The sequence below is a fragment of the Lepisma saccharinum genome, chromosome 12 (assembly GCF_977018435.1).
Source record: "Lepisma saccharinum chromosome 12, izLepSacc3.1, whole genome shotgun sequence".
Taxonomy (NCBI): Eukaryota; Metazoa; Arthropoda; class Insecta; order Zygentoma; family Lepismatidae; genus Lepisma; species Lepisma saccharinum.
This window is the reverse complement of record NC_139240.1, coordinates 19856545-19867372: the sequence shown is the minus strand read 5'-3', so window position 1 is coordinate 19867372 and position 10828 is coordinate 19856545. Positions and strand designations below refer to the sequence as shown.

The window sequence follows — 10828 nt, the reverse complement described above, 5'->3', positions numbered from 1 at the left end:
TTTTGTGACGTGGTCGAACAGGGAACGTCATGTAGTACTGAGTTGAATGGTGACATGTATTTTCCAGTGGTGAGCTCCCCAAATGAAGTGTCACTTGAAAATCTTCACTGGTAATGAGGGTTGAGTAACACGTTGCATGTAATCTCTGCCAAGTGTAAATTTCTTGGACGCAGTTGTTTTTTTTAACATAAAAAACTTTGAATGGCGCTATCTGCTCGTGGCACCCTAGACTTCAGCCCCTAGCCGACCCCTCGCTACGAGCCTGCTTGCAATGATTACTAACAATTCAACAATGAAGATAAATTTAGAAAGCACATTACCATGGTAGTGCTTCAACATTAATTCCTTATAGGATAAATATTTGTGCATTAAGTGATTTTTAAAATTTATTTTCTTTATTTCGCTTTTCTGCTCCCTTAGACTAAACGACTATATGAACTGATGTTCATGAGCACTCATACCATGCTGAGACACAAACCTCTGAAGTTGAGTTTCAAATATATTTTTAAGTGTTTGACTCTCTTAATGAGCTTCTACTTGAGAGGACGCTAGAATCTGAGATAATGCAAATGGTATTCTAACGAGGGAGACGCGTTCAAAACATCATTGCATTCCTCAGGATCATATCTCTGTACATTTCCCGACGTCTTTCACAAGTGATGAAAATTAACCTTATCTTAATCGACAACATTCGATAAAAAATATTCATTAATCGCGTATAAAAGGTTAAATGTTTTGAAATGCCTATCAGTTGCACAAGACTCGTCTGCTCGAAACGTTGACAGTAAGTTTCTTTGTAAAATTATTAATACTTCTAATCAATAGGTTAAAATGTTACAAAAAAGTTATTATGAATTTTCAAAATATCCGTACAGAAATTTGTCTCATTTAGGAATTTTACTTGTGCTTCAATGTTACTACGTGCCTGAATTATTTCCTGTGACAAATCTGATTTGTAGGCTTACTCCGTATTTCAAGAATTATTTCAAATATGATGATTTTTATAACTGAAAATCCAGTTACAGAGTTAAACAAAGAATGTTGAGAATATTAATTATTGCTGTAACAATAGAATATCAGGATTACTCTCGATATTAGATATTTATTCCATAACGTGATACGATTCTTTGTTTTATTCCTGTGTATTTTAAATGTTTTTGTGTTTCCTTTGAACCTAAACAATTTTAAAAGTTATAAGCTTTCTAGCATTTCCATATAGAATTTTATAGCACTAATTACTTTAAGGAAACTTTGGACATACAAAATAGCTTGCCATAACTGCACATAAGGAGCAAATAATTTGAACTCGCGGAAATGTGTATTTCTTTGGCTTACAAAACTTACAGTTTACGTACACGTTAATCGACTGAAGTCTTACTTTCATTTATATTTCTTTGTTTTTATATTTATATTTTTTTGTGGCTCAGTCGGTAACGCGTCTGACTACCCACACCCCCTATACGCCTTCATGGCGTGGTGCTATGCACAGGGGAACACTTTACTTTTTTTTTTTTTTTTTTTTTTAAATATTGCATTAACCTTATTTATGAATAAAATATAAATATGCTGACCTTGCTAGAAGGTTGAAACGTTACGTTTAGTTTATGTTTTTAATAAAATAAATTACTGCCTTGGTCAGCATATTTATATTTTTTCATAATTATGGAAACAAGGCTGGATGGTGTTATAACCTTATTTATTTAAAATGAACGTTTATAGAAGTTAATTTCAGAAAAGATTCCGTAAGATTAATATTTTTCACGTTGTAATGTGTTCCCATGAAATATTTTCATTTTCCACTTCCTTACAAATTTCTCACAACCAATTTCCTGTGTACACAAATGCATTGAAACAACTCTACGCCTTTGACAAAAAACTATGCTATCTATGATGAATCCACTATACAGAATACGCCTGCATACATATATATTCTGGAAGTTTGACAAAGTTTTAATAAAATGTTATTAATAATTTATTCAGATAAGGAATTGTTACTTGAATCGATGGAACAGGAAGTAAAATAACTTTACATTTTCTCTTGACTCCTGCAGATTGAAGGAACCATGAAATATCTGGTGTTTCTTGCCTTAGTGGCTTTGATGCCTTTCATTGAGGGGAAGGAAGAAGACATGTCTGATCCAAAACCAGGTAAAATTCAAAATAAATTTGATGAAATATGATGACGATAAAGCTTTCTGCAAATCGACGATTGATGAAATTGGAAAAGTGTTCTTCAATGATGCTTTGTTAATGTGAATTCCAAGTTCTGTTATCAATGACGTATTTAAGGGGGAGGGGCGGATCCTTCCAAAAGACATACAAGCATATAAATTAAATAATGAAAACATTCTTGATAAGAATTTTTCGTATTATCTAATATTACTTATTTCCGCCAAACTTACTGCATCATACGGCTTTGAATGACAGTACCAGAAAGATATATGCACATTACTACTTATAATATTATGCATAAAATATTAATCAGGAACTTTATTTTCCGTCATTCAGCTGGATCATACGCCCTTTTTTGTTATTAACTAAACATTCATTTCTTTATCTTCTTGACATTAATTTCCTGGTCAGGAGTATTATTTTTATTGAAATTTTGGCGATCTTAACTACACATCAGCTAGATAATGAATGCATACTGTTATATCTCTTTACCTATTCATGTAATAATAATACAATATTTATTTACATATGATTATGAAAAGGCCTATATATTATATTAACGTATTAATTGAAACACTTATATTATTGTTGTTGTTATTATTATTTCAGTGAACTTGTTTCGGATCTCTCCCCTCCAGAAATATATTTCTACATAGAGCCTGGTAAATCCTTTTGAACTAGCTTACAGCTAGTTTGAATGTATATCGATTTTATATTTGTTTTATAGAGATGAGAAACGGCATGCGTGCCATCCGCCACAAGAAATACACCTACTTCACGGATTTGCGGACATGGGACGAGGCTGCAGTCGCCTGCAACGTTAACGGACAGCACCTGGCGGTCATCGACTCCCAGGAAGAAGAGTGGGAGCTTGCTTTGATGTTCGACCGATATGGATTCCCAAGGAACAGCCCTTCTGAGGAAGCTTACATCGGATTCCACGACAGGAACGTCAACGGAGTGTTCCAAACCGTGATGGGTGAGTTTTGATATAGTGCATCCCAGTTACGTTCTGTCTCAGCACGCTTGAGACGTAACTTATAATAAAGTCTTGTCTAATGAATATAATCAAGATCGCTGAACTAAGTAATATAAAAATGAATAATAACATATGTTAGCAATGTCCATCGCAGTAGCATAAACTTTTGCACTCTTAACGCAAAATATTATGATTGATACAGTATGTAACATTGTTATTCGTACACATAGAATTTCCGAGGGAAAAATGTCATATCTACTAGTAAATTTAATCATTTTCATATGTACCTGGAAATTAATGTTAATGAAGGTTTCACCAACAAATGTCAATAAAAATGTATGTTCAAAGTGCATAAACAGAGCATATAATTTGTGTAAAAAGATAAAAACACGCTGTTTCATGCAACATTGTTATTCGTACAGGCAAGAGTTTCAATCTCCCTCGCATACAGCGCCACCGCTATTTGGACGATTTCGTGCAGTTTGCAACTTCATAACAAGTTTGAACATGCAGGCGCGCTCCCCGTCAAGCGGAATGCTGGCGAAGGTATCGTTGTAGGCCTATCGTGTATCTATCAGCGTGTTCGAAATGGGCAAGGTGAAGGAACTTAGTTCCGATCTGAAGGATGTTATTATAAATTTGGCCCTTAGAGATTATTCGTTAAGAAAAATTGGACAAACAGTCAACAAACCACACTCCACAGTTCAATACCTAGTAAACAAATTAAGAGAGGAAGGTTCAAAACAGAATGTGACGAGAAAACCAAAAGAGCGACTGTTGAATGAACGTGATGAACGCTTTATTTTAAAAAGAGTGCGAGAAAACCCTCGACTAAGTGTTCCTCAGTTACGACCGTTAGTAGAAAATATTGCTGGCAAGATGATGTCCGATCAAACTGTCCGACGTGCCTTGTGGAAGCATGGATATCATGGCAAAATACCACGAAAGAGACCTATGTAAATAAAGTGAATCGCAGGAATAGACTTTCATTCGCGAAAGATCACATCCACAAGGACCACGAATTTTGGGATAGTGTTATATGGTCAGACGAGTCCATACGGGTCAGATTGGATAAATAGAGTCTGGATTGAATTTGAATTTAAAATTTTGGGTGCGTCAGCACTAAGGCTATTTTGCACCCGTCACATTATACGGGGTCCAGCCCCTTATTGTTACAAATCACAACTCTAACGTTGCAGAACTAAAATCATAAAATATTAAAATGTTCCGACTTCTGTTAAAAGCTGATGCTGTAAACGGGCACTCAGCACACATAAGGACAATACACACAAAATTATCCTGGCCATGGGGCCAGTCGCCAGAGCCTCGTTAGTCATTTGACATTTGGGTGTACTACGTGGAAGGTCACCCCTTACACCCCAAATAGAGTCTGGAGAAAATCAAATAAAGACAATGATGACATTAACACAGTTCCAACAGTTAAACACGGTGGTGGGTCAGTAATGATTTGGGGCTGTATGTCGTCCAAAGGTGTTGGTATCATGGATGCATATGTCTATTGGGACATATTGAAGAACAATGTAAAGTAGAGTGCCCAAAAAATGGACATGCCGCCTATCTACAGATTCCAACAAGAGTAAGCATAAGGCGCGAGTTAACATGAATTGGCTAATATGGAAGTCCAGACTTAAATCCCATTGAGCATTTATGGGCAATTTTGAAGAGGCGATTCCATAAAGCAGGCGTCAAGTCCAAACGAGAGTTGAAAACTGTTGTGCAAGCCGAGTGGAATAAAATAAGCTCTGAAACATGTTGGAAACTGGTTATTTCTATGAAGAACAGGTGTCAAGCAGTAATTAAAGCCAAAGGATACGCATCAAAGTATTAGAACTGTCAGTCAATTTGCTCTGAATATACTTTTTTCTGTTATATTATTAAGTGTACGAATAGAAAAGTTGTACAAAAAAATGGCATGTTTCTCTTTCAGTTTCATTTAATTTATTATTGTCATTGGTTATACAGAATTTGGCTAAGATTTTATGTTCCTAATGATATTAGTTATTGAATTGTAAAGAAACAATTTCAAAAGAGTGTATTTCCTTTCAGATATTAAAGCATTTTCTTTGAAAATCCGTGTGTACGAATAAGAATGTTACATACTGTATTTAATATTTGATCTGAGGATTCATCCCTTTAATCAGAACTTAGTTCAGTAATATAGTTCTCATTAGAAGTTACAAAACACATTTAATCACTACGATTACACTTTGCTATATTTTTTAGGTCGGCATTGCTGCTACAACCATTTTCGTCTTCTTCTTCTAAGAGAACCAAACCCAACTTGCCTAACCTAACAACCACAGATTATTTACTACACCAAAAAGCTACCAGCCAATGGGAATGCTTGACACAGTTGTAGGAGCAATCACTAGCTATTTTTTTACATACATGGAATTTAATTTGCTTTATGAACAAGTTTTTGAAGGACAAAGAAAAGAACAAGAAAATATATAATGTTCATTTGGCAGATTCAGCCCATAACTATCTATCTCATTGCAACAAAATTTTTCAATTGGAAATCAGCATACATATAAACTCAAATATTATATTATTTGACACCATTGAGCTCGTATCACATTTTACTGTCCCTTTCTGATAGTTCTCAGTGTTAACAAGTGTAAGAACGTCATCCACACATAACCTTTTTGGGTAAGGGTATTAGATGCCTTGAATTTTGAATTTTTTGAATTTTGAATTTGAATTTAAAATTGTGGGTGCGTCAGTACTAAGACTATTTTGCACACGCCACATGATACGGGGTCCAGCCCCTTATCGGTACAAATAACAACTCTATCGTTGCAGAACTAAAATCATAAAATATTAAAATGTTCTGACTTTCGTTAAAAGCTGAGGCTGTAAAGGGGCACTCAGCACACATAAGGACAAAAGAACAGGACAATACAAACAAAATTATACTGGCCATGGGGCCAGTCGCCAGGGTGTACTAACGTGGAAGTGAGGTTGACATTTGGGTGTACTACGTGGAAGGTCACCCCTTACACCTATTAGATGCCTTGAGTCAATATCCGATATGTTCAGAAAGTTTTAGATATCCGAGTCATTCAGGTGCCATTACGTTGAGATAATTTCAAATATTCATGTTAATCAGGAATTAACAAAAACGAATCACCTTTCAGCCTAAGTAGGCACTGCAATACGCATTTTTTTTTTGAGAGGGGCTGGAATTGTAAATAGCTGCTTTCTAGTGGGCAAGTCAAGACATCTGGTTTTTCCCCATCTCTTCATCGCTTTTATTTGAAAATCTTAATTTTATGTATGTCCAAACAAAATAATTTCTGAATCATAAGCCCGACAAAAGATGATTTACAGGAAGGTCCATCTGTGAATATTTCCTAACCATTCTTCTATAAACTAATTTATTTTAAATTTATTTTTTCTTCACGTTTGTATTTATGAATTTATGTCCCCTCTTTGTACGTGATTTAATGGAAAAGTTATTGCACTGTTTGGTTATTAGGTTCTGATAGAGTTTTCATTCACTACTTTTAGGTAAAGATCTGCTGGACCAGTACTTCTCGTGGAATAAGGGCGAGCCAAACAACCTTGATGGGGAAGAACACTGCGGTGGGGTGTTCCAGAACGGCAAGTTATGCGACGACGGGTGTTACAGGACCCTGCCCTTCGTCTGCGAAGACTACACCGATGAGTGTTTCTAAGCATACCAACGTTCTGTACTGATGACGACGAATAAAATACCTTGCAGTTAGATTGTACTTTGTATCTTAGATTTACTCTAAAGCAAATGATTGCTTGTAGTACAGGCTGCCGCAACTGAACCTGACGGTTTATAATTACAAATAGAAACAAAACTCTTTCACGCAACGTAGTCAATTTAATACATTTGTACTACATCTCAAAGCGTTTTAGGAAAATATGATGAGTAGCAGTTCCATGCAGTTTCTTGACAAGGACCTGTGAGGTTGGCCCCGTTATTGCGAACACAATCTTGTAGACATTCTCTGAAGATTTGCATAACTCGGTGAACATTTAAATTATTGTGCAATCAATATTCGACGAACACTGTCGATCGACAACTCCAGACTAACGGCGTGTTTCGAGGCTGATAGGCGAAGACTCCTCAAAACAGACACTCCGATGTTCTCGGGAGTGCGAACCTTACGATGTCTACATTGTATTCCTTTCATTGCTGATGAAGTTCCTTACGCACAGTAAATAGCTATTCCGACTGAGAACATGCAGATTACAGCGAATGTTCTTCTCTCGAACAACTTCCGTTTAGTGTTGATTTAAAAACTGTCAGATTCAGTTGCCGCTCCTTACAGGTGTGCTATTCAAAGAACGAACTGTCCTTGTCAAGATACTGCCACTCGCGTTATTTTCCTAAAATGATTTGAGATTTAGTACAACATGTATTAAATTGACTACGTTGCATGAAATAGTTTTGTTTTTATTTTTAATTAAAAACCGTCAGTTTAGTTGTTGCACCCTGTATAAGGCGTGACCTTCTAGGAAGGCACTCCATATCAACCTCTCTTCCAATAGTACCCAGTCCTAAAATGAAAAGAAAACAAAATATTTGAACATTGCCATAAGCGTGCTTTATATGGGGGTGCCTTAAAGAGACGTTCAATTGCCTATTGTCGTAACGTCATATTCCTTTTTTTGCGAAAATAAATCTATTGGGTATGTGAAGTTGACATTTAAAATGATGGTCTCCGTGTATTTGTTATCACCTTAGCACAGGTTTTCAAATTCTGGCTGATTTGTGGAGAACCTCTGCGAGATTTACGTGATAAACATCTTCCTTACTACACTCGGTCTCTGAAATGTGTGGAGGAAGTGGGCACATAGTGAAAGAGAAGGGGAGAAAGCGAGTTGGCGGACCAAAGCACCGCTGCAAATGCCTGGTAGCTGCATTCACTTTCCCTCACACGAGTTCATTGATCGAGCCCTTTCGAGTCACCACTTATGCAGATATTTATTTTATTTCTCTCGCTCCAGAGATTCCTGGGACATTGTATACGTGATTTGCTACTTATTATTATTGTAAAAAATATCAACAAGACAAGAGAGAGAGGATCACAAATGAAACTAAATTCCTTACTCTGTTTTTAACAAGGATATTATTTTTATTCTTTCAGTGGTAGTTTCTACATTTTTTTCATTTTTGGAGGATACATTAGGGGGTGTTCAGGCACCCCTGGCACACCCCGTGCTCACGCCTATGAACATTGCCTGTTTATTGCTCAAAGTACATCTTTCCTGCATCAAAACAGCAACTGACACGGTTGGCCAACGTTCGAAACGACATCTGCAAGTCTTCATGTGGTGTAACTTGAAGATTGGACGTTACAGCTTGTTGGATGTTCCTGTGTTCCTCAAAAGCGTAATTTCAGCAGCAGCTTCACTTTAGAGTATGGAAGGGTATACAAATCTGGAGTAGAGAGGATGATTCGACACTCACTTGTTTTTGGACTCAGAATATCTAGATAATCACTGCTCGCTGGCACCGTGCATTATCGTGGAGCAAGAACCGACTACCCAGTTCAGGATACTAAAGTCGAATGCGGTCAGTTCTCTTTAGTAATCATTCAGAGCACTGCGATAGTTCAGCCAATTACAGTTTCACCTTCTGGAACAAATACATGATGAATGATGCCTTTGCTGTCGTAAAGGAACACAACATTATCTTTGTTTTTTGGAAAATAATTTTCTTGCCTCTTGGTAAATTTAGCTACTTACATTCTGGGATTTGTCATTTCGTATAGGAGTACCATCACGAAAATGCTCTGTTTCGTCCTCCACAACAATGGAATTCAATAAATGTTTATTTCTGCAGGAGTTTTCTGAATGCATTCTTAATGTTTACTCGCCGCTCCATGGCGCCTAGGTACAAGATGTTTTTATATAATTATCCATATCACGTACTACTAGCCCTTCACCTTACTTCAGAGCCACAGCCGCCGCTGTTGCGAAGACGAGGGTGAAAGATTAAATGTATACAGTAAAACCTCGTTAATTCGGACCCCAATAAACCGGACTTCGCTTAATCCGAAGAGGCAAAAGGCCAAAGAAAAGCAAAATGCAAGGTTTAAATGTGGCTAGAAGTCAACTACAGAACTTCCCAATGAAAAGGGAGTCACCCACTGATAAAATTCTGTTTTCCGCAGACTTTGTACTGTACTGTATAGTGTATTTAGGCCTTTGCCCTTTAAATACACAATAATAAACGTGTTTTGTAGCTATAAACGGAGTTTTAATGAACTTTCTACTTTTCTTTTAGGTTGTTTCAGTTAATCTGGACTTTCGTTAAACCGGTCAACTTATCCCCCCTATTAGTCCGGATTATCGAGTTTTTACTGTATAAGGACAATCCAAAACACACGTGGACAAGACAACACGAGCCGCATAGATAATTATAGTGACTGCAAGTCCAGACGCCAGAGCCACGATTGCTACTGACACTTATTATTTCTGTTGGAAAGTGACAAAATTTGTTGTACATTATTGGATAGACTGAACAAAACTTCCGAATTCTTTATTTTATGCAAACGCACCAAATAAGATAAACAACATGTGTGTGCACTGATAATGCATTTTTTGAAGGAAAAGGGTAAGATCTCCACTTCACCATGACAGCGCATTTGCTGGTATGTTATTTTCATAGCATACTATGGCATACTATACCTTAATAATATTTAAAATATATGACAGAGCAACAACGATAATTCTGTAGCGGTGTAACTGAGGTAGACTGCAATACCCATGTTTTAGTGAAGTACAAACAATTTCTACCTAGCATTTTTAAAATGTTCATCACAGTGCATGGCAAGGATTAATTTTTCTTACATTTCTTTACGTGTAAAAAATTAGCCGAGACTCGATTTACGTAGGGCCTCATTAATTAGGTTTGCAAGGAGGGGAGGGGGAGGCTAACCGATATCGTCATCACTGCTTCTGTTTATGCAATTCGTATATTAGCATATCGACCTTTAATCAAGATATATCGGATTCGATATTCAGGGACGGCACATTTCAGTTTCAAATTGATCCAATACCGATTACATCTTTGTCCTTCTATTATTTGGCAGTCTTGAAATGATATTATTGCATGATCTTGACTTATGTTGCTGGAACTTGTTTCTTGTTTGCAGTGGCAGCTTATCCTGCTTATTGTTAGGATTGTTAAATACCTTAACTATATGAAGATGAACTCCATCCGGCGGTCTTTCATTGAATTACTCATTTTTACTTCCAAGGGTCCCGGGTTCAAATCCCGGTCGGGCTTGGTTGTTTGTGAATGTCCATTCATCAATCTCATCATTTCATCACTCATCCCCATCTTTGCAAATTAGCCAAGAGGCACAAAACGCGAAGTAAAATAAACTAAATCAATCAATCAATCAATCGTTTTTACTTGTACGATTTACCATTCAGAACACCAGATTATATAACTTACTGCCAGAAAACAAATAACTCTCGGAATCGATTCGAAAACTTAAACTATCACGCACTTACTGACAAGCGAAACGGACGATTTACATGGTCGGCCACTGTTTCTATCGGTAATCGCATGTTTATGCTCGGTGTCCGCCGTCATAGTGTGAGAGCTTTCGATTTCTACCACTTGGCAGCGCCACTGTACATTGGACTGCGTTGAATGCAGTCTGCTTC

At 36.8% G+C, this 10828-nt stretch overlaps 1 protein-coding gene across 1 annotated transcript; it reads left to right on the top strand.

Moving 5' to 3' along the window:
• The first annotated feature begins 706 nt into the window (after positions 1 to 706).
• LOC145996256 (hemolymph lipopolysaccharide-binding protein-like) lies at positions 707 to 6849 on the top strand. Its single transcript, XM_083132681.1, has 4 exons — positions 707 to 784; positions 2052 to 2148; positions 2900 to 3151; positions 6683 to 6849. The coding sequence occupies exons 2-4, from the start codon at positions 2064 to 2066 to the stop codon at positions 6847 to 6849; spliced, it is 504 nt and encodes a 167-aa protein (XP_082988807.1). The 5' UTR covers positions 707 to 784; positions 2052 to 2063.
• Positions 6850 to 10828: the final 3979 nt, after the last annotated feature.

What these genes read in the sequence shown, in the direction of transcription:
- LOC145996256 (XM_083132681.1), top strand. Translation starts at nt 2,064, where the DNA reads ATGAAATATCTGGTGTTTCTTGCCTTAGTGGCTTTGATGCCTTTCATT. An exon ending in CATGTCTGATCCAAAACCAG is followed by an intron (nt 2,149 to 2,899) that starts GTAAAATTCAAA and finishes TTTGTTTTATAG; the next exon opens with AGATGAGAAACGGCATGCGT. An exon ending in AGTGTTCCAAACCGTGATGG is followed by an intron (nt 3,152 to 6,682) that starts GTGAGTTTTGAT and finishes CACTACTTTTAG; the next exon opens with GTAAAGATCTGCTGGACCAG.